A 25,147-nucleotide genomic window follows, 5' to 3' on the forward strand; every position below is an offset into this window, starting at 1 on the left:
TGGAATCTCTTAAGGCAATAGTAGCAGGGCATTTACAAAATCATAATACAATCAAGTAGAGTGAACATCGTTTTGTGGAAGGAAAATCATGTTTGACAGAGTCTTTGAGGATGTAACAAGCAGTGCAGATAAAGGGGAACCAGTAGATGTAATGTAGTTAGATTTCCAAAAGGCATTCAATAAAGGTGCCACATAAAAGGTTACTGCATAAGGGCTCAAGGTGTTGAGCATAATATATTAGAATGGATTGAGGATTGGCTAAAAGGAAACAGAGTTGGGTAAACAGGTCATTTTCAAGTTGGCAAACTAACTAGTGGGGTGCCACAGGGATCAGTGATGGGGCCTCAACTATTTACAATCTATATTAATGACTTGGACAAAGGGACCAAGTGCATTATAGCCAAATTTGCTGATGCTACGATGGTAGGTACGAAAGCAAGTTGTGAGGAGGACACAGAGTCTGCAAACGGATATAGATAGGTTAAGTAAGCGGGCATAAGTTTGGCAGATGGAGTATAAAGTGGGAAAAAGTAAGGTTGTCTGCTTTGGTGGAAAGAACAGAAAAGCAGATTATTTAAATGGAGAGAGACTGCAGAATTGCAGAATGCTGCAGTACAGAGGGATCTGGGTGTCCTCGTACGTAAATCATGAAAAGCTAGCATGCAGGTACAGCAATTAATTATGCAAACTGAATGTTGCCCTTTATTGCAAGGGGGATGGAGAATAAATATAAAGCAGTCTTGCTACAAATGTACAGGGCGTTGGTGAGATCACACCTAGAGTGCTGCATACAGTTTTGGTCTGCTTATTTAAGGAGGAATATACTTGCATTGGAGGCAGTCCAGAGAAGGTTCACAAGGTTGATACCTGGGATGAAGGGATTGTCTTCTGAGGAAACGTGGAGCAGGTTGGGCCTATACTTACTGGAGTTTAGAAGAATGAGAGGTGATCTTATGGAAATGTAAAAGAATCTGAGGGGGATTGACAGGGTAGATACTGAGAGGATGTTTCTCTTCATGGGGGAATCTAGAACTAGGGGTCACAGTTTCAAACAAGGGGTCTCCCATTTATGATGGAGATGAGGAGGAATTTCTTCTCTCAGAGGACTGTTAATCTTTGGAATTCTCTACCCCAGAGAACAGTGGAGGCTGGGTCATTGAATATATTCAAGGCTAAGCTGGTCAAATTCTTGATCTACAAGCGAGTCGAGGGTAATGAGGGGCAAGCAGGAAAGTGGGTGAAGGCAAACAATTAGATCAGCCATGATCTGACTGAATGGTACAGCAGGCTCGACGGGCCAAATGGCCTACGCTTGCTCCTATTTATTATGTTCTTATGAGGACACCCTCAGCTATTTGTGCTAAACTATAGTGCTAACTCAAGAAACTGAACAATTTTTCATCTTGCCAGCCATATTAGGAAAATAACAGGAGACAATAAGACTTCAAGATCAATGAGTTGGATCAGCTTTCCAAACAGGTTTATATTGGATCAGCTCAACTTCCTTTGCGCAGCAGATTTCTTCCCCATTTGTTCCCAACCCAAGCCCCCATGAGCTGAATCGCAGCCTCAAGAGGACAGGTACTTTGCCAGGCTCTGGAGAAAGAGTGGGGTAGTGAGATTAACTGCATAGCCCTTTCAAGCATCTTGCACATGCATGAGGGCCAAATGACTGCCTTCTGTGCTGCAGGATTCTACAATTCTAGAGCCACCTTCTTTCTGATTTCTACCATTCTAATTTTTTTTTCAATAAATGTGAAAGAGCAATCATGGTGACTCATTCTGGCCTTTCTCCCTTGAGGAGAAAATGCCTCCCCCTCCAAGTACCAACAATCTTCAGTCATGCAGCCAAGACTGTTAACTCACGTTCACAACTATAAATCTCATACAAGTCCCATTATTCTGTGGTGTAGCTTGGAGCACAGATACATGGCACCACTATCACCCTTAATTTAAATACGAACTATTAGCTGAAGGGTTTTGCATAAAATGGTTAACATTTTTTCAAACTTAATTTGATGATAAATACAGAGAGCACAAACAACTAATAAGAGTGCTTTACTGAGAATGAGTTAATTGGTTTACTGTATAATCCTTGTATTCAAAATAATGACTTCAAACATTTACTAGCTGTCTTGGGACTGAATGACCCAGACTGGCCAAGAGGATGTGGGAAAATGGCGCACTGAAACGGAACACAAAAGTCTGACTGTTTCAAGCCTGTGTACTCAGTACCTTGCTCTAAAGCAGCGAGGTCTGGACAATGTGTGTCAGCCAAGAGTGACGTCTCAACGCATTCCATCTTCGCTGTCTCCAGAGAATCCTTTGCATCAGGTGGCAGGACCGTATCTCCAACGCAGAAGTCCTTGAGGCGGCCAACATCCCCAGCATATACGCTCTACTGAGCCAGCGGCACTTGAGATGGCTTGGCCATGTGAGCCGCATGGAAGATGGCAGGATCCCCAAGGATGCATTGTCCAGAGAGCTCGCCACTGGTATCAGACCCACTGGCCGTCCATGTCGATGCTTTAAGATGTCTACAAAAGCGACATGAAGTCCTGCGACATTGACCACAAGTCGTGGGAGTCAGTTGCCAGCGATTGCCAGAGCTGGCGGACAGCTATAAAGGCGGGGCTAAAGAGAGGAGAGTCGAAGAGACTTAGCAGTTGGCAGGAAAAGAGACAGAAATGTAAGGAGAGAGCAAACTGTGTAACAGCCCCGACAACCAATTTTATCTGCAGCGCCAGTGGAAGAGTCTGACACTCTAGAATTGGCCTTTATAGCCACTCCAGGCGCTGCTCCACAAACCACTGACCACCTCTAGGCGCTTACCCATTGTCTCTCAAGACAAGGAGGTCAAAGAAAGGATAATCCTTGTCTTCAAAATAATGACTTCTTCAAAATAATGGCTGTCTTGGGACTGAATCAACAAATATAATCTTTTTATGTAGATCAGAATGAAACAAATTCATGGATATGTGGAAAGAGAAAGTGGAATATCAAATATGTTGTTTGATAGAATGACAGAAGGGTGGGAAAGGCTCATTCAAAAATATTGACTTAACAAAATTGTTACAAAGGAAGACAATTGATCAAGTTGTTACATGACTGTAACAAATCTATTAACACCCCATTTTATTCCTTCCCACCTCAATGCAATTGTGCACACTAATTAAAGCATAACCTAAGTCTTCTATCTCCCAATTCCAAAAATACACCTGCATTGTTTGCACACCTGACAGTGGAGGTTTTTTTTTAAAAAATGAAGATCCCTAGTTGCAAAAACAATACCAAGAACAAAGAGAAAAAAAAATTTTAACCCACATTTATGTGGCACATTTCAGATCTTCACGATGTTCCAAAGTGCTTTACATCCAATATCTTAAATACTTTTATAACGTGTAATGCAGGTAACTGTGGTACCCAATTTGTGCATAAAGGTTTCACAAAGAGCGATGACAAATGATCAGGTAATTGTTACAGTGATATTTGCTGATGGAGGAAAGTTGGTCAGGACACCAGGAAATCTCCCATCTCTTTTTCAAAGAATGTCAATAGATGTTTTACAGTCACTAAGCAGGTGGACAGGATCTCTGTTTAATGTCTCATCTGAAAGACAGCAACTCAGGCTGGCTTTAACCCAAAACCTTCTGGCCTAGAGGCAAGAATGCAACCACTGAACCAAGGCTAAGTGGGAATAAGCTTAGACTGTAAAGATCTATGGAAGGGGGAGGGGGGGGCGGTGAAGTAAGGAATACAAATGTTATTATTCATTCATGGGATATGGGCATCATGGACAAGGCCAGCATTTATTACCCATCCCTAATTGCCCTTGAGAAGGTGGTGGTGAGATGCCTTCTTGCAAGTATGCCCACAGTACTGTCAGGGAGGGAGTTCCAGGATTTTGACCCAGCGACAGTGAAGGAACAGCGATATAGTTCCACGACAGGATGGTGTGTGGCTTGGAGGGGAACTTGCAGGTGATGCAAGTTGCTGCGCTTGTCTTTTTAGGTGGTAGAGGTTGCGGGTTTGGAAGGTGCTGTCAAAGGATAGGTGAGATGCTGCAGTGCATCTTGTATATGGCATACACTGCTGCCACTGTGCGTCGGTGGTAAAGGGAGTGACTGTTTAAAGCGGTGAATGGGGTGCCAATAAAGCAGGTTGCTTTGTCCTGGGTGGTGTTGAGCCTCGAGTGTTTCTGGAGCTGCACTCATCCAGGCAAGTGTATTCCATCACACTCCTTATTCGTACCTTGCAGATGGTGGACAGGCATTGGGGAGACAGGAGGTGAATTAGTCGCTGCAGAATTCCCAGCCTCTGACTTGCTCCTGTGGTCACAGTATTTATGTGGCTTGTCCAGTTAACGTTCTGGTCAATGGTAACCCCCAGGTTATTGATGATGGGGGACTCAGTGATGGTAATGCCGTTGAATGTCAAGGGGAGGTGGTTAGGTTCTCCTGTTAGAGATGGTTATTGCCTGGTAGTTGTGTGGCACAAATGCTCCTTGTCACTTATCAGCCCAAGCCTGAATATTCTCCAGGTCTTACTGAAGCTCTGGAAAGAATGAGTTATAGTAACAATGCAGTGAATCTCTATTTCAACAGGATACCAACAGTCACAATTCCACTCCATGTGTCAGCTCATCATTTACAAGAAAAACAACTTATTTTCCCCTAAAGGAACTGGGCATCCTCAATATCACTTTATATCACAATATCAATATCCTCAATGACACTTAGATAATTTGAAAGACACAATTGGAACTTGCTGGAGCCCATATCCTCGAAGATCCAGCAAACATACGGAGAGTGAATAAAACTGGATGTCAGAATGGTAGATTGTTCTGTGCCAAAATCATCAGAATTAGGAAGAGAAAGGAGTCAAAAACATCATTTTTGTTTTTAGCAGGGAGAAGAAGTGAACTACGTTATATAAACTATATCACAATTGGATTTCTGAATACACGCCTCCATCTAAATAACAGTCTAAACACAAAACATGGCAAGATCTGAATAGGATATTTATACAACTAGTGAACAGGACATCATACAACACGAATCAGTCATTTGTTATTAGTTAACCTTACTCATTATGTAACCATGTCTCCTCTATATCACTCATGACATTTCCAACAGTAATAGCGTCTACGGCAGTATTGCCAGAAAAATTGCCAGAATGTTTGCATATATATCAGCTTCCTTATTCAATCACAGCTGGCATGATCCAACATTCACTGACTTTCTGACTTAAAAGGAGAGAGTGTCACTTCTAAGCCAAGGCTGATTAGCAATAAGCACACCAGGGATTGAAGCAGACTTTTCCCCCTCTTTCTTCCCCTTTCCAGAACTGTTGTTTTTACAAACATATCTAATGTTTTATTAATTTCAATTTAAACTGGACACAGCATGCACTAAACTCAACTGTTATGATCCAAAGCCATCAATGGAGTTGTTAAAATGCAGCCTATTAGTTATCTCACAAGCAGCTAAATGGTGAATTCATGCATGTAACTGAGCCACAACACACCAGAAGATTCAATTCCTGGTGTTTGAGTTTGCTCTTCTGAACTGGGTTGGCAGTAAGGACATGTGAAATTGGTCCCAGTACTCCTGGGAATAGCATTCTGCTCGAGGTTGTGCAAATCAGTATTCAGCAATCCCTGCTACCCAGTGCACGTGGATGCTGTCAGTTGAGGATAGGTTCAATTGTGATGTTCACCATGTGCAAATAATCACCACTGTTGGGATTCACACAAAGGATGCTCTGTTGAGTAAGATACAGGTGGTGAATAGACCATAGTTCAACACGAGTGAGTGCCAGAAAATTACGGTCTGGGTTTTCAATTGGGGTTAGGAACTGGAAATGGGGGCTGGTTCCGGGCCCTGATCCTGCATGGTGTACTTTAGGCACACGCAGAGGGATTTTCAAATCCTCAGCCAATTAATCGTCAGGGAGTGGACTCACTGTCCCTGAATGGGCTCCCAATGCTGGACGGACAATGGGAGGCCCTCCAGCATTCAGTGATTGGCAGCCGCACCGACTGAGGTGGGATCTGAAGACGGAGGAGGCCAGGTAAGTTTATTTGATTTTTAAAACTGCCACAGCGGTCTGGTCATAATCTTGAAGGGTCAAACCCTCCAGGGGATGCCCAGTGGCTGCAGCTGTGGCCTGGCAGCTGTAATGGGTCAGGTGGCGTGGGAATGGGGCTCTTTAATGTTAATCGGCCTCAATTGGCTGCCTGCTGGGAAGCTGCCTGATCTGATCCTGAGCCACTCTCATTCAAAATGGCTCCGGGTCAGGATCGTGGCAGCAAACTGGCATGGAGGCAGACAGCGCCAAAATGTGCATTTGCCCAACTCAGATCCCGACCCCAAATGCATTTAAAAATCCAGCCGTACAAGTTCACAATCATGAATTAAATTGGACTTCTCAATATTGATTTGAACCGCATTGGTAGCAGTTACATTAGAGCTTTTGCGGGGCTTCCACTCAATAGCCTTGCTTCTGATTGCTATCCAAAGACATAACTAGAAATAACATGGTTATGCAGCAAGGTACAGATCATGCTCAGCTCCCAACTTTGTCTCCAGAACAAAATACCAAGGACAAGAAGAAACCTAGTGTCAACAATTCAGGGAATGCTTTTCTTATAACCTTGGAATAAATAGATCAAATAACAGAAAGGAGGAGAGTAACCGAAGTCACAGCATTCAACTGATTTTTCTGGAATGACTCGAGGTCTTTTTGAGAATCACAGAATCTCGCAGAGCAGAAGTTGCCCATTTGACCAAATATATATCCAATTCCACTTTGAAAGTCACTGCTGAATCTGCTTCCATTACCTTTTTAAGCAGTGCCTTACAGATCATCACAACTCACTGCATAAAAAAAATTCTCTTCTCATTTCTGGCTCTTTTGCCAATGTCCTCTGGTTACTGACCTTTTGCCAATGGAAATTGTTTCTCTTTATTTACTCTATCAATAACCTTCATGATTTTGAACACCTCCAATCTCCCCTCAACTGTCTCTGCTTCAAGGAGAACAATCCTATCTTCTCTGGTCTCTTCACATAACTAAAGTCCCTCATCCCTGGTATTATTTTAGTAAATCTCTGCTGCACCCTCTCTAAGGCTTCACCATCCTTCCTAAAGATGTTTGCCTTGGACATCATGTCCAAAAGCTAATTTTATGCCTAGAAGACTATAAGAACAGCTTCTGGATGTGAGTCCTATTTCTGGCCCAATTTTATTGTCTAATTAGAAATACTATTTCAAATTGATCTCGTGTGTTATTTATGATCTTAGACATCATTGTGATAGGTTATTAATATGGGGGCCAATAGATCTATTCCATTTAGCCACATGTGCTAGCTTGCTCGTATTACCAAATTTGCTTTCTATTACAAACGCAAGATCATCAGCACCCTTTCGAGCTGCATTTTGTGCATCTGAAGATAAGCAGCATTCTCTTGAGTAATCATACCATTGGAGTATATTGAATCCGCCGCCGAATGGGCTCACTGGGATAGTCACCATCCTCGTCTCCAGATGGACTTCCTGGTATTTGCACAAGAGTCTGTGCAGTCATCTCCTGTGAAATCAACATTGTTAGTTGTAGTAGTGTTTTTTGGCCAAAAGGTCATGCATTCCACAGAACTATGAAAAGGCTGAAGAGGGTCCCTTAAGATGCTATTATACAGGATTATAACATCTTGTTAAATTATCCTGAAGGAATTCTTGTCTGTTTTATATTTAAAAGGGACTCTAGGCTTACCAAGCCCATAAATGGATTCCAATCCTACAATGATTCCAGTCACTGTAGATTTCCAATATAATTTTGTTTTTTTCATTTAACGTTGGCCTTGAGCAATTAATTCTCATTGCACCATTTCTCCCCCAGACATCAAATTATGTGAAACGATTACTTATTAGAGGCATCAGTTTCAAACATTTGCTTTTTATATTAGAAAGTTGCAAAACTTTACAAAGAAGTTTAAAATGGTAAATTAAACAGGCTTCTTGTACAACTCACTCAACAATTCCACATTCATCTCAAATGAATCATTTCTGCCTTAAAACCTTTTAATCAAACTTTTGGTTATCTGCCCTAATATCTCCTTATGTGGCTGAATGTAAAATTTTGTTTGATAATGCCCCTGTGAAGTGCCTAGTGACATTATACAGTGTTAAAGTCGCTATATAAAATACAAATTGTTCTAGGAGAATCAGAAAAGTTGTTCACTAATTGAAACAAACCAGGAAATTATTGGAGAAATCAAAATTCAAGTCAATAGCTGACCTCACATGCTTAACAAGTGACATAATGGAAATATTTCCATTTCAGGAGAAACATTACTGATTTACAGATTGTATTAAGCTCCCAGGATTTACATTAAATTAAAACAGTCATAGTAATGGAATATTTGCATAGGAATGTTTTGAAAATAGAACAAAATTCAGCTTTAAAAAAATGCATGCATTACTCAGTTATACCTGTGTAAATTCAGAGTTAATAACTTTCCAATTCTTTTCAAAAAAGGTTATGTAGTTTTTTTTCACACCATCTCACCACCAGCTAAGAAAACATTACAAAAATACTTTTTTTTTTGATTCAAGGCACCAAGAATCTACATTGTTACCAATTCAGCAAAGCATTCATACATTACACTTCTACTACTAGATGCATTGTGTAGAAGTTTTATTGTTCGCATACTGCCAAAACAATTTTTTCCAAAAGGTTACTAAAACTTTTGGTGGCTGAGGTGGCAAATCAGAATGGTATGAAATGAGCACTGAGCCATCTTAAATCCGCAGATTAGTAAAGTGGACATTTAAAATGGAGTGATACAACTTTTCGTATTTGAGATTGTGTTACCGCTCATATACAGTGCATTTATATCAATATATTTTGCACGTACATCTCTCTGCTGCCATTACACTTATATAACACTTATTGCACACACCTTTCCACGAGCATCGAGGAGAGCCACCTGCACATCTCCTGTTCCCCAAGATTTTAAGTTCTTCGACACCAAGTTAGCTGGAGGACTTTGGGCATCACTGCTATTCGCAGCCCAGATCTAATACAAGGAGAGAATAGTTCAATTAATGTTACTTCAAGATTCACACAAAAAAATTTTACATTAATCAGAATTATGCATTTCAGCAAACGTAAAATTAATTGTAGCAAAATCCATTGTATTCTCCCTCCCCAGCCCCGCCCCACCACAACAATTCAAGAACGTCACAAGACAAGTGAAGACGGTCAGCACTCAGACTACGCATTTCGATATTTTCTTACATAAGTTTAAAAGTATCCATTTATAGGAGATGGATGAAAAGTAGATTAACTTAAATATGCACCAGCATAGTGCATTCAGATGGGTTCTCTGGGTCAAAACAACCATTAAAGCATTAATGGAAACTGAATGTTATGTTAAACTCATTAATCTCATTTGCAAATTCCTGAAGTTAGTTATTTTTTCCATTTATCAAATTCTTTGTGGCACTTGTTCTATTCATCATCAACTTTCCTCTCCCCCCCGCCCCGCCCAACGTTCCCCATGACTGTCACAATGCAGTCCCTCTCTCTCTTCTGACTCTTTCCCTCACACTTAGATTGAAAGCAAAACATTATAAATATACAAAAGAGGGAACAGCAAGCCCAAATAACTACAGACCAGTGAGTTTAGTGGGAGAATTGGTAGAATCCATTATACCAGCAGAGTAAGTGAGCACTTGAAAAAGTATAAGCTCAGAGAGCGTGGGCATGGTTTTGGAAAGATAGCTGATGTCTAACTAACCCAATAGTCTTTATGGAGCTCAGAGTAGGATGGATTGTTGGTAGATGCAACAATTTTCAGATGATATTTGACAAGGCTGCATGTAGCAATAAATAGCTGAAATTGCAGCACGTGAAATCATGTGGTGTGGTATATAATATCTTTTGTATACTACCTCTCTGTTGGGAGGTGTAAATAAAAAATTTTTCCAACATGGTTGCTCTCAGTAAAGACCTCATGTTAGTTTTATTCTGAATACACAACAGAAACATGAGAAAAGGATGGCACTAGTTTTTTTTTGCATCTCATTCGAGTGATTACAGTTTGAAGAACATTCTGACACACTTTTTGGAATTCCCAAAGTCGATTTTCAGGAAGGACGAGCAATTTGAAAGATTGCTTAGTGTGTCTGCAATTCATGTTCAGCTACAACTCAGTGAGTACATAATTTTAAAAAGTATGGCACTGAGGACATATTTTGGGACAATGGGGCATTTCAACCCTAACAAAAAAAGGACTGGTGTAATTATGAATGAAGGTTACACATTTGGCTGCAAGCTAATAAAATCCTAAATGATGATAAACAGTATGTTTTCCTGACCATGATAAGGACAAATGCTTTTGAGGTGGTGTTTAATCAATGTTGCCCACGAGACTCCAGTACTTTGGACTCTTCTGAAATAAATGAGATTCTGGACTCATTATAGTTTGACTGTTAAGATCTGGTGAAAAAAGGAGTCCAGGTATCCCTCTCAGCCTTCACCTGGTCTTACCATAACGGGGTTTAATTTTAAACACACTGTGTTTTTAGCTCCCCTTGGTGAATCTATGTTCACCGTTTTCCAATCATAAGGCAAAGAAACCAGCACAAGCAGGCTTTCTTAGGTTGAAAGAAGAAAGGTTGAAAGAAGAAAGGTTGAAATGTATTCAACTTAAACTCTAATTCGGTTAGCGCCTATGGATATACGATGTGCTCATGCTAACGTGTACGCGATACACACATGCAAATAGAAACAGAACAGAGCAGAAGAAATAAAGTGCAACAGTTGGAGGCAATCTCTGAAGAGAGTTTTGTTACATTTCTTCGAGCTCACTGTAGAGTCCTTGATTGTAGGTAGATCTTGCTTTTCATTGGGGCCCAGCATTCTTCTTAAACCTTGTTCGCTGTAGGAGATTTTACTCTCTTGGGGTTCATGTGTCTTCAGTGGATTCAGAGGCTTGTGAGAAAAAGATGGGAGCAGACAGGAGAGATCTTCGCAATCCAGGAGCAAGCAGTCTTTCTGAGTTCAAACAGTTTGTACCATTCAGAAAACCCTAGGTTGCCAAGCAGGTTAGTCATGTGACTAAGTGGTCTGACCATTTCTTAGTTCTATGGATTGTATCATCTTAGCAGGGCCTGGAACGTGCTTCCCTGCCTTCAATGTCTAGTGCTCAAAGTCCATTGTGGGTTAAATGGATAAGGGAAGTAACCTCTCTTGCCCCTATTGGTATGTAAAATTCTTGCAATCAAGTGGTGACAGCCCTTGGAACAGGCCTTCTCTTGTTCCCAGCAACAATTTGAAATTTAATGTTCATATGGTGAATTTAATATGCCTCATTCTTGGCAGGTGGGGGTCTAGAATGATACGACTAGGAAAAAAATTGCGCTTCGAGATACATTTCGTGGAAGGATACAGTTGCCAAGTGAGTCTAATTTAAGAATATAATCTGCAATAAAGAAAATGTCTAGTCACTGTGGTTATTGTGCCAACTGAAAAGTCAACCTTAGAAACATGTTTGTTGGAACTCTAAACAGTAAAATCCAGGCCAAGCTTTTGTGTAAAGGCAATAAGCTGATGTGGAAGGAGGCCTGTGATGAGGCTACAGCCATGGAAATGGCAAGAGATAGCTTCAGATTGCAAGAAAGTTATTTTCCTGACCCAGATGGGAAGGTCCACTGGATTTCAGCAGGAACCAGGCAGCCAAGTTCACAGACTCAGTCAGAAATATAGAAGCTATCGTTGCCATGGTAGCCACCAACCAACTAAATGGTCCCATTTCTAGTCAAAGTGCTTTGGCTGTGGGAAATATCCAGACAGCATGCAGTAGAGGAAGTGGTAATGCTCCAGGTCACAGCAATGCATCAGGTCAAAGTCATGGTAGCCCGAAAGTTAGATCAGGCTCCTGGAAGTCCACAAATGTGCAAATGATAGATATGGAAACAGAAGTTGATGTTATCGAGCAGGAAGATCAAGAGTTGTACTCAGTCAGAGAGCAAGGAAAACAGAATATGGATGTTGAGAGAAAAAGGGCTGAAGACAGAATTCCAGCATCCACAGTAAAAATGAAAATCAGAGATTCACAACTTATGTTAGTCATCGATACTGCTGCAGCTGCGTCTGTTACCTTCGAAGAGTACAAGAAACCCCAAAGTCACATTTCCTTATGAAAAATTGGTGTGAAACTGACTAGTTATTCCCATAACAGTATTCCACTATTAAATGAAGTGAGTGCAAAGGTGGAATACAATGATGCATCCTATTACTTGCCATTGATAGTATTAGGATGGAACAAAGTCTCCCCGATGGGAAGCAATTGGCTTAAGAATATACGCTTAAACCAGGCAGAGTTATTTACAGTAAGGACAGTACTAAGTGGGATGAAAGGAGTGTGCTGTTTCTTGAATGATATTTTTGTAAGTACTAAGACAGAGAAAGAACACATTGTAAGGTTGAATAAAATCCTGGATGAACTTCGAGAGTATGGCATCAAAGCTAAAAAGCACAAGTGTTGCTTCATGGTGTCAAGTGTAACATACCTGTGTCACCAAATAGAGGGTGAAGGTATCCACCCAACGCAGGAGAAGGTTGAGGGGTTTTTAAAAGCAAAGAGACCACAGAACAAGGAAGAACTTAGAACATTCACAGGAATTGTTGTGTATTATTCTAATTTCATCCCCGATTTAGCGAATACGTTCAGTCCATTTTATCAACTGCTCAAATTGTAAGAAAGTTAGATTGGGAGTGGTCTGTGGAATGTCAGAATGCATTTGAAGAACTGAGGAAAGTACTGACTAGTGATGCTGTTTTGATCCACAATGATTCCAAGAAACTATTGGTTTTAGTGCACAATGTCTCACCACAGTGGTTAGGTGTGATGTTCACATAATGGAAAACAGTGCGGAAAAGCCGGTCACATAGGCTTCACGTATTTTAACAATGTCAGAGCAAAATTACTCAAGTTGAGAAAGAGGCATTAGTGATCATATATGGTGTTACAAAGTTCCAAAAATACCTGTACTTTGTTAACTGACCTTTTTGCTTCAAAAGAAGTAAGTATCATTGTTTGCACCAGCACGGCTTCAGAGATGGGCATTTATTTTGATGGCCCATCAATACGATATTAAATATCATAGGTCAGCAGATCATGCAAATTTGGATGTTCTTGTGAATTCCTGTGAAGACTGATTCATTTTTAGCCCATGAGTTACCTAGAAATTACTTTACATATGCTAACGACATGCCAGTGTCTGCCAGAGAAATTTCTGAAGAAACTTACAAGGATGTGGTGCTCAATAAAATACTCAATTACATCACGAATGGCTGGTCTAAAGAGTGTGATGATGAGAAATTGCAAGAGTATTTCACAAGCAGAAATGAGCTAAGTGTAGATCAACGCCATCTCCTATGTAGTTTAAGAGTCGTGAATCCGCCAAGGGAGAGAGATTGTTACAGGAACTTCATCAAGTGCATACAGAGATAGTCTGTATGAAAGCAGTAGCAAGAAGCTATTTTTGGTATCCAAAGGTAGATAGAGATATTGAAGAGTTGGTGAAAAGTTGTGAAGTGTGTCTCAGAATGAGAAATGAAGCACAATTCCATTTATTCCATGGCCACACACAAGAAAACCGTGGGAACGAGTACATGTTGATTTCTTTGAAGCTCAAGGTAAAGAGTATTTTGTTTTGGTCAATAGCGATAGCAAGTGAATAAATGTTGAGTTTAGGAACAATACCACAAGTGCCATAACTATTGAGGTTTTGGGAAGTTGGTTTGCAATTAATGAGTTGTCAGAAGTGTTGGTGTCAGATAATGATCCACAGTTTACATCAGAAGAGTTTGAAATATTTCTGAGCAAGAATGGAGTCAAACACACTCGAATACTATCGTATCACCCAGCATCGAATGGTGCTGCAGAAAGAAGTGCACAAATTGTGAGGAGGTCTTTGCAGAAGTATTTGCTGAATGACAAGCTTGGCAGTAATGCCCGTGTTTCTCTTTGACACAGGCTAGACAATTTTCTGTTCTGTTACAGAATAGCCCCACACAAAAGACAGGTGTTCCAAAAAAAACTGACAGCTTCACAGACTGACAAAAATTCTGATGATAGCCTTCCTTCAAATATAACTGACGAAGAGGACAATCTCCACCATAGCCTCCGAATACTATGAGGTGAGGGGTCCCTGCCTTTTTAAAAAAAACTGTAACCTTTATTGCAACATTAAAGTATCCCATACAAGGATCAGGAGTAAGGTAGAAGGACCTCTAGTTACAACCAGAACATGTATCTTCTAACCTCTGTTATACTAATGAACCTGACTTCCCTGTATATGCAGTCCCGTATGCATTGTCTACATAGCTTTGTAGCATAGTAACAATTTAGACTTTCATCACAACATTCACATGCTTCATTTCACCCTCACACACTTACCGCTGCCGCAAGCCTTACATCCACATGTCACAGCTTGAACACACTGCCAGCTATTCAACCATGACAGCCACATCAACAGATGGCACAACATTCACTGACACACTTCCCTCTATCGTGCAGGACTTGCTGGCGCACAACCTGATGTAGCAGCAGCTAACTGGAGGGGGGACAGGCGTGCCTGTATGTCCTAACCCCCACTGAGGAGGCGATGCTGGCCATTATTGAGAGACTCATTTCTGAGGCTATGGCTAGCTGAGGGGCTGAAACCAAAGATGACGGTATCCTTACCTAATTCTCCTTCTCACATCCCAATTCCCCCTTAACCCACAATCTCTGATTTGCAAGCTGCAGATGATGTAAGCATGCACCTGTTACGTCCCCTCCTGCACCACAATCTTACCCTTGTGCCTTTTTCCTTCCATAGCCCAAGTGCAACCAGGCCAGGCAGCAGAGGAACAGCAAGAGGACAGTGTTACAGACTCAGAGCTATCACTTGATTTCACACTGTCAGTCACCAAATACCGAATCTTAGAGGATAGAGCCGTGACCTGCACATGGTGAGATACTGGCATGTGTGCACTGCTGGCTGGTCAGGGACAAAGACAGCTGTAAAAGGCCATTTGGCCCTTCAAACCTGCTCTGCCATTCAACACACAGATGACTGATCATCGACTTTAACTAGGGATGAAGAACTTCAGTTATGAAGACAGACTGGAGAAGTTGGGACTGTTTTCCTTGAAGAAGAGAAGGTTAAGAGGAGATTTGATAGAGTCATAGAGAGATACAGCACTGAAACAGGCCCTTCAGCCCACCGAGTCTGTGCCGACCATCAGCCACCCATTTATACTAATCCTACATGAATCCCATATTTCCTACCACATCCCCAACTTCCCTCAATTCTCCTACCACCTACCTACACTAGGGTCAATTTACCTATCAACCTGCAAGTCTTTGGCTGTGGGAGGAAACGGGTGCACCCGGCGGAAACCCACACTATCACAGGGAAAACTTGCAAACTCCACACAGGCAGGACCCAGAACCGAACCCGGGTCGCTGGAGCTGTGAGGCTGCAGTGCGAACCACTGCGCCACGAGAGGTATTCAAAATCATGAGGGGTCTGGACAGAGTAGATAGGGAAAAACTGTCCCCATTGGTGGAAGGATCGCAAACAAAAAGGCACAGATTTAAGGTAACTGGCAAAAGAAGCAATAGTGACATGAAAGAAAAAAATTTTCATGCAGCGAGTGGCTAGAATTTGGAATGCACTCCTTGAGAGTGTGGTGGAGGCAGGTTTAATTGAGGCATTCAAGAGGGAATAGGATTGTTATCTGAAAAGGAAGAATGTGCAGGGCTCTGGGGAGAAGGCAGGGGAGTGGCATTGGGTAAATTGATCTTTCAGAGAGCCAGCACAGACATGATGGACCAAATGGACTCCTCCTGTGCTGTATCCCTTTATTCCTAAAACTCTATCGAATATACTCAATGATTGAGTGTCCACAGCTCTCTGGAGTACAGAATTACAAAGATTCACAATCCCTTGAGTGAAGAAATTTCTCCTCACCTCAGTCCTAAATACCCGACCCCTTATTCTGAGACGGTGACCCCTCACTCTAGATTCCCCAGCCAGAGGAAACATCTTCTCAGCATTTGCCCTGTCAAGCCCCTTAAGAGTTTAGTATGCTTCAATTAAATTACCTCTCTTCCTTCTTAACTCCAGGGAATATAGGCACATTTTGCACACTCCCTCTTCATAGGGCAATTCCCTCATCCCAGGAACCAGTCTGGTGAACCTTAGTTGCACTCTCTTTAGGTAAGGAGACTTTGTGGCCTCACCAATGCCCTATACAACTGTAATGACATTTCTTTACTCTTCTGTTGCAGCTTCCAATGTTTCAGTGCTGCAGTGGAAGCTCAGACTGAAGTCATGCAAGGTCAGCTTGCTGCCATCATGGCTGTAGATTACACTGTGCAAAGGGGCTTGCAGGACGTCACTGCAGGCCAGCACTCCATCCTCCAACAGATTACTAGGATTGCTGAGGCACTGCCCAGTAGCTCCATGCAGCATGAACCTGCTGCCCAATCTCAGGAAGACAGTGCTCAACCTCCCACCCCACCTGGCTGCTGCCCGTCAGCCATCCCAGACTGCTATCGCCCATACCGAGATGGTGCCATCCTTCCGGGCTCAGAGCTGCTCGGAGATGTCCATCTGAACACTCCCTCACTGAAAGTCAGCAGCATTCCACCTGCCATGCCGCAGCCACTGCGGTAGTATTGCAAAGGAGCATTAGGATAAGCAGAGGCACATGCAAGACAGGATCTAAGGGAATCCACAAGGGTGATCAATTGACTTTTCTATGCATTATTATGGCATGATTTCATTTATAAATTTGGTTTGGGATGTTTATTTTGTGGTGACTTTTATTCTGCATTGTGGCCAAGTAACAGAGGGAATGCAAGATGTGGGACTTTTGGTGAATAGAGATTGTAGTTATTGGTATCGCACTCAGGTGAGTTCTTCACGGACATCCCAGGCAGAAAGGCACTGTCTAGGTTCCCTGCTCCCTTTTCCACTAGTTTGTTGTACTCGGCATGCCCTCTGCTCATACTGGTGCACTAGCCTAGTAGTGCACCCATGTTTGGAAGCAAGTGGCTTGTGCAGAAGCTTTTAAGTCAGCAAACATTCCTTCAACATGTCACACCACTCACTGTAGATTCTTACAACTTGAAACTGCTACAGAAAGCACCAAACACTTGTAGAAATGTAGCAACAACCAGAAGAAAATCAACTACTGACCAATTTGTAAGTAGTTGATGATCCCTTTAAATAGCAATGGTGGAGTCCCACGCTGCTGCTGAAGGTGCATTGAACTGTGCGAGGTTATTAGAGGGTGTTGACTGCGGCTCCAAAATGGCACCACTGATGTTAAATTAGTGTTTGATCAAATGTCCATTCAACAAAAAGGAATCAGCATGATTCACACGCTATGTCCTTCCATGTCCCATGAACACGTTTTTCATGACAGATCTGCCTCTTGCATACACCTGGCAGACACTCACTGCACATACGCTAATGCCTAAATCAAATGTGTGCACCTGCCAGGATGCCCTTTTGGAGCACTAAGGGCACTCAGTATCCCAAAATGGGTACCAAAGAGTCCAATTTCTTGCCTTTTTTTGTAAAAGATAATGGCTTCTGATGAAATGCCAACATTCTACAACCTTTTTCCAAGCCCTATGAACATTTTTTTTTCCATGTCAGATACTTATTGAAAAAAAAGCTAGGAAATAGCTGCATGGAAATGATTACAAGATTAATTCATCTAAGTTCAGATGATGGTTGGAAACTCAGACAAATTCATTAGTTATCCTGATACCTACATTATTCACAGCACTGAGTGCAGATCTTCGATGCAGAAATGTCTCTTTCCATGTCAGACACAAGTGATTGCTTATATGTTTCTGTAAAGTACTTTGTGTAATGCTAAAGAAAAACTTATTATTCAGGAATTTAACAATATGCAACTGAAAAGGGGAAATGTGAACTTCTCAGCACAATTTTAATATGTACAAAATAATAAATCACACTCATTTTGTAGAAGAAAGCAGTATGGGTTGCTTCTGCATGGATATTATAGATGCAAAGTTCTACAGCTCTAGGTTAATACTTACAGTTACTTCTTGCTTAGCTTTAAGTGTATAACGTGTAGGAAACTTGTATCTAATCTCGGACGAATCCCCAAATCGTCTTCTTATAGTGCATCCACCTACTGGCTGATCCTACAAGGATATTAATAAAGTATTGTACTTTGAAATTCCTTGGAAAGTATTAAAAAGTAACCATTTGTATCCAATACTGATTTTTCTCACTATTTAAAAATACCTTTTATTAAAAAGTAATTTGATCTAGGTTTTTTAAAAATATATTTCAAACCTAACCATGGCTTAACTTAACTCACACCCAAAAATATTCAAACATTACGTTTCAACAAGCTGTAACAGAAAATACTGTAAATTCAGAAAGTAGCTTACAATTCTGTGTATTGTATTGGACAGCAGTGCCAAGGCACAACCTAGAGGTCACATTTAGTCTGTAAGCTTCTCGCCAAAATCCCAGTTTTGTTTCTTAACCTGTTTTAAATTTTCTGGGCCCCAAGGATTAAAAAACATACACTTGATCGATGCAGCGGTAGCTTTTTGCTGCGATCAGCAATACAGGTTATGAATTGTAAATACTTAGTCCTAGTGCTGTACCAGAAATCCTTTTTTTTTAAGAATTCTCTTTTGCTATTATCAGGAGTAAAGAAACAATAAAGCAAGCCATTCACCTACATGAGTCAGCACCTTCAGACGACGGCAGAAAACAATTTAATTTGGTGGGAAGGTAAGATGGTATGTACCAATTAGTAAATCAACAGTTGCTGCATGCAACTGCATTTTTGGTGCAGTTAAAAAAAAGGCAACAAACCCTAGATGGATCTTTACCTTATCGGAAATGTTCTTTACTTTGACAAATCTCCCTTCATTGTCAACTTCTCCAAAAATAATTTTTCCTGTAGAAAACACCCGTTCAGTTGTTTCACAATTGCAGCTGGCATGCTCAGCTGCAAACGATTTCCGTTTTCTTCCTCGAAGTGAAGTGACGAGACTTGAAGTGCGTCCCCCACTACGTGAAGATGGTCTGGGAGTCAAATCAAGTCTGTAATAATGTTGAAAATGTTAATATTTTAATCTACATGCAGGCTGAGCAATTTCACTTTCTACACAGTTTAATATTTCCACGGTGCATTGACAGGCCAAAGCTCACTAAGAAATAAACCACATTACAGCGTGAATAATCTTCCTTGCACTTGGCACACAGTAAGAATTTGTACACTCATTATTGAATACCAGAGCAATTATTACACTTTTCAGTTCTTGTTCGAACAAAAATTTTGGTACAGGCTCGGGCTATTTTACCATGCTAACTCTCCCACTGGAGTTACGTACTCACTTCCCACAGATCCTTTAATATTTTCAACTTTTTTCTTATTCCCTTTTGAATATTCTCATTGACTCAGCTTCAAAAGCCACTTGTGGTAAATCATTCTATATCTTGATTGTCATTCTTTGACGACAGCAGGCTTCCTTAACTGTAGGAATCTGGCCATCCTTGCGTAATCTGAAGAAAGATCTTCTATGCCTCTGTAATAATGCAAAGATTACCCCTTCAACTGACATTCCCTCTCGCTTCTGTTATCCTCAAAGGCTCGGGATTGTCTAACAACTCAGTTCTTCTTCATTGAAATAGCAGTATGAGTGAAGGGATAGCTGAGAGGAATCATGGTGAAGGAGGTCATTACTTGAAGATGGAAGATCCTATAAAAAAGGTATGTAATCCCCCTTTCATTGTCATTATAAATGCAGGTCTTTCATTCTTATAGGAATCCCTCACATTTATAGGAACCACACCAAAATACCAGATTTGTAGTAGTATGGGATGAGCAGAAATTTCCTTCAACTAAATATTGGGAAGACAGATGCCATTGTCTTCAGTCCCCATCACAATCTCCATTCTAATCCCTGGCAACTATATGAGGCTGAACTAAAGTATGCATAACTTTGGTGTTATATCTAAACCAGAGATAAGCTTCCTACCACATCCACACCATCACGAAGACCATCAAATTCCACCACCATAACGTTGCCCAACTCTGACCTTGCCTCAGCTTAGCTGCTGCTGAAAACTTTAACCATGCCTTTGGCACCTCTAGACTCGATTTTTCCAATACACGCCTGGCCTGAGTCCCTACTTCTACCCTCCACAAACTTGAGTCACACAAATGCTGCAGTTCAAGTCTTAACCCACACCAAGTCCCGCTCATCCATCTCCCCTGTGCTCGATGACCTACATTGGCTCCTGATTAAGCAAAGCCTTGATTTTAAAATTCTCATCCTTGTCTTCAAATCCCTCCATGGCCTTATCCCCATCTCTGATCTCCCTCAGACTTATAGCCACCACATGACCCCACAACACCCTCCAGGATCACTGCGCTCTGCCAATTCTGGCCTCTTGAGCAGTCCTGATTTTAATCACTCCATTATTGGTGGCCTCAGCAGCCAAGGTCCTAAGCTCAGGAATTCCTTCCCTGAATCTCTCGACTTCTCTTTTCCTCTTTAAGTCACCCCTTGAAACCTACCTCTTTGACCAAGCTTTTGGACATCTGGCCTAATATCTCCTTATGTGGTTCAGTGTCTAATTTTGTTTGATAATGCTTGTAAAGCACCTCGGGATGTTTTATTATGTTAAAAGCACTATATCAATACAGCTCTAGTTAGGATGCTCCAATCCCAGTTGCCAAAACAGATCCGCAAAAAACACTGTCCTGAGTATTAGCTAAATTTGGAGAAACTACGGTAGTACACTGTGCAATTGCTTTATAAGACACAGTCAATGGAAAGTGGATTTGAGAGAAGCCAGAAAAAATACCTGTGGAATGGCAAGAATAGTTTTAAACTGGGTCTCTGGGATATTTACCAGTGAAATGTTACAATGCAATATTTATCCCATGAGCTATTTCATCATCAAGTCATTCGAGGTCATCTTACCATATGAAGTAATTAACCAATGAGACTACCTATAATCTTGGGCTTATAAAAATCAAAGCTACCTTCTAGGTAAGAAACTTCAAATTACATTTGCAAGCAGTTTTAAAACACTTATAAAAGGGACTACATTCAGTTATCAATCAGGAGTTAAAGGAGTTCTATTGAATGCAACTTTCATATAGCCCACATAAAGCCAAACCACAAAAGGAGGAGAACCTCCTGGACCTGATGCCAATGGTTCCGGAAAGGCAGTCTTGTCAGCCAAATGCATAAGAATGAACTGGGTTCTCAATGCAGCTCAAAAAATCACTGCCAATATTCTGGAATATGATGTCCACAGCAGGGAGAATAAACTCGTCAAACATCATTGAGCAAACGTCTGACACTTAACATAATAAATTCAGACAGCTGAAGTTTTCCTGGAATGGAACAGGATTTCAAGCATTGACTAGGGAAGATGTTACTGGACTAGAAATCCAGAGGCTCCGACTAATATTCTAGGGACACGAATTCAAATCCCACCATGGCAGCTGCTGGAATTTAAAATCAATTAATTAATAAATCTGGAACTAAAAGCTAGTCACTGTAATGGTGACCAAAAATGACCAGATTGTTGTAAAAACCCACCTGCTTCACTCATGTCCTTTAGGGAAAGGAATCTGTCATCCTTATCCTGTCTGACCTACCTGTGACTCTTGAAATGCCCTCTGAAATGGTATACCAAACCATTCAGTTGTACAAAACTTTTATAGAAAAATCAACAAAGAACAAAACCAGATGGAACACTCAGCATTAAGATAGGAACCAGAAAACACAGCAGCTCACCCTGCTCAGTCAACTATGCAAAGTTCTGGAGATTTGTGCCAAAATTGGGAGAGCTAGCTCACAGACTAGGCAAGCAACTGCCTGACATAGTCATACTCACCAAATCATACCTTACAGCCAATGTCCCAGACACCTCCTTCACCAACCCAGGGTATATCCTGTCCCACCAGCAGGTCAGATCCACCAGAGGTGGTGGCACCATGGTGTGCAATCGGGAGGGAGTTGCCCTGGGAGTCCTCAATATTGTCTCCAGACTCCATGAAGTCTCATGGCATCAGGCCAAACACAGGCAAGGAAGCCTACTGCTGAAAACCACCTACCACCCTCCCCTCGGCTGAGGAATCAGTGCTTCTCCATGTTGACCACCACTTGGGTACCATTTTGGGTAACAAGGACACAGAATGTACTCTGGGTGGGGGACTTCAATGCAGCCGTTCAAGAAGGGAGCTCATCACCACTTTCTCAAGGGCAATTTGGGATGGGCAATAAATGCTGGCTTTGTCAGCAACACCCACACCCCATGAAAAGGATTTTTTTAAAAAATCTAGAATTTGACCCTAAAATATCACTGAACAAAATAATTTTAGCTCTGCATGCAGAATCTACACCCTTTACCCCCCATAGTAACAGCTGATGACACTGCTCTATTCAATATTTTATAACGGTTGTGTATCTGTGGCTATATTTGCTTTGTACAAAGAATCAAATGAACCTGACAAAGAAAAATCTGAAGTGCAAGTGTTTATCAGCATAGCACTTTAAATTACCAATCAGCTCTTCATTGGATTTAAATCATTTATTGTGAGGCTACCGTGTTTCAAGTTAAAAAATACTAATATTTCTAGAGAATTTGGGATAGTGGTTAAGATAAATTGATGGAAGCCGGCTGCTGGCCAAATGATCCTGGAATCTGATACTCCACATCAGGACTCAGACAGGATAGGGAATGGAGTGACTAGGAAAAACAGCATCACAGAATTACCACTATATATCCAAGACTATTTTTACAGACTGCTGATATTTTTGGGTGGGGTGGGGCAAGGGTGAGAAAGGGAGTAGGAAATAAATGGTCACGGAAGACGGAGTAGTGATGCACGAGGACTAGCGCAAATTTATTTTAAAAATTAATTCTCGGACATGGGCATCAGTGGCGAGGCTGCCAGAGATTGCCCATCTCTAGTTGCCACCAGCTAGATGGCGATGGACTACCTTCTTCAACCAATGCCATCCATGTGGTGAAGTTACTCCTGCAATACAGCTATCCAGGAAGTTCCATGAGTTTGACCAAATCAGGATGGTGTGTAACTTGGTGGGGAAACCTGAAGGTGATAGTGATCTCATGCACCTGCTGCCCTTGTGCTTCTAGGCAGTGGAGGTCACTGATTTGTGAGGCCTTGTTGAGGAAGCCATGGCGTGTTGAAGTGCGTCAGTAGACAGCACAGGACACACTGCAGCCATGGTACACCAATGGTGGAAGGCGTGATGGTTAAACCAGTGAATGGGGCAACAAGCAAGTGGGCTGCTTTGTTCTGGATCGAATGTCAAGCTTCTTGAATGTTGTTGGAACTGTAACTGCCCAGGCAAGTGGAGAGGGTTCCATCACACTCCTGACTTGTAGGTAGTAGAGGGCTTGGGGAGTCAGGAGTGGAGCAACTTGTTACAGAGTTCCTTTAGATAGAAATACAGATCAGGACAGAGGAAGTGCATAAATTAAAATAAGAAGACAGTGTGCTTTGTAGAGAATTATAGAATGTAGTCTCATGCTGTGACTGTAGCAGGAGCAATGCTCAACAGTAACATGGAAATATGTATTTCCTTCAATTAGTTTGAACTGATTAATTTTGTTTCGGATAGATCATTAAGCAATGAAACTTTGCCAAAATCAAATAAACAAGGAACTCACCTTTGTTCCTCTCCATCCAGCATTTTGCTGTAAGCGTTTATCTCCATGTCCAATGCCAGTTTCACCTCAAGTAGTTCATTATACTCATCCTGCTTTACCAACATTTGCTGGTGAATTTCAGCAATTTCTTGCTCCTTGTCTGCCATCTGCTTTTGGCTAGCTGTCTTCTCACGATCTAATATCCTGTTCAAATCCTGAACTTCAGTTTGCAGAGCAGAAATCTGAGAAAATTAGAATAATAAAAGGGAATTATAAGAGAAAGACAATAAAAAAAAAAAATCAGTTTGCTTCAATGAGAAACCTCCTCCCAAAACAAAGCTTCCATCCTGCTGGGATATTTAGATAGTAAGTGGGAAGATCCAAGTGCAAGAAGCAATGGGCAGAAAGGCTCATGACTTGACAGGGGACAATAGCAAGATCTTATGCTATTGTCACCGACATCTCAACGACAAACAAATTATGATTCCATGTTTACTTGTGGGAAGGGGGCAAGGTTCATTTCTCTGGACTTAAACAGTATTTGATAGGTGTAAAATTTCTACTTAGTCACATGTCCACTTATATTCTATGGGCCCTACATCACTTTTAAGGGTACAAATGTGGAAATCATCAGATAATTGATCATTCTGGAGGAAATTCCCTTTGGTAATTATTTACCACAACATGCTCATTAACTTTACCTGAAGAGATATCAGCATTTCTGATGAAAGGTCACAGACCTGAAACGTTAACTCTGCTTCTCTCTCCACAGATGCTGTCTGACCTGCTGAGTATTTCCAGCACTTTCTGTTTTTATTTCAGATTTACAGCATCTGCAGTATTTTGCTTTTATCTTAGGTCTTAAAAAAGCCTTCCTTACTGTGCAACATTGTACACACTTTTGTTACAGAATTAAGAGATGTTTCTCTTTACAGATACTCAGTTTGGTGGATTTCAGTGTACTGCTGTTTAGAGCCTGATTAACCTAAAGGTACCAGGCAATTCGGGAAATAATCTTGAGATAATGCATCAGTGTTGGGGTAATGAACAAATTCTATCAGTGTGAAAGAATTCCACAATGCTTGTGATATTTGGAGTTACATTTTTGAATGAGAAAAACTGCCTCTATTATATACATACAGTCGTTAAGTTTAATTATAATATAGATGATTTAAAACCAATCATATATTAACCCAACCCCTTTAAATCGATTACTGGAAATTAGACGCAGTTTGAGTGTTCCACCAACACCAATTTAGAGAAAAATTAACACAGGATATGACCTGAACCAGGCCTTAAATCCCAGCATCATTAGAAAGAGTGGGTGTAAAGAGGAGGTTGTCCTTTGGCGATTCTATTGTTACTGTTGGTTATTTATTATTCAC

The 25,147-nt window shown here is 41.2% G+C and overlaps 1 protein-coding gene across 1 annotated transcript in view; it reads right to left on the reverse strand.

The window, feature by feature from the left end:
* Positions 1-25,147, reverse strand: part of LOC137352309 (lamin-B3-like) — a 58,957-nt gene that overhangs the window by 4,129 nt on the left and 29,681 nt on the right. Inside the window, exons 6-10 of the mRNA XM_068017595.1 lie at positions 23,784-24,004; positions 18,953-19,166; positions 18,140-18,247; positions 8,963-9,079; positions 7,483-7,590 (exon numbers count right to left, since the gene is read on the reverse strand). Of these exons, the coding sequence (XP_067873696.1) occupies positions 7,483-7,590; positions 8,963-9,079; positions 18,140-18,247; positions 18,953-19,166; positions 23,784-24,004 (768 nt within the window). The remainder of the gene's footprint in view (positions 1-7,482; positions 7,591-8,962; positions 9,080-18,139; positions 18,248-18,952; positions 19,167-23,783; positions 24,005-25,147) is intronic.

This window comes from Heterodontus francisci, chromosome 38, assembly GCF_036365525.1.
Source record: "Heterodontus francisci isolate sHetFra1 chromosome 38, sHetFra1.hap1, whole genome shotgun sequence".
NCBI classification, from domain to species: domain Eukaryota; kingdom Metazoa; phylum Chordata; class Chondrichthyes; order Heterodontiformes; family Heterodontidae; genus Heterodontus; species Heterodontus francisci.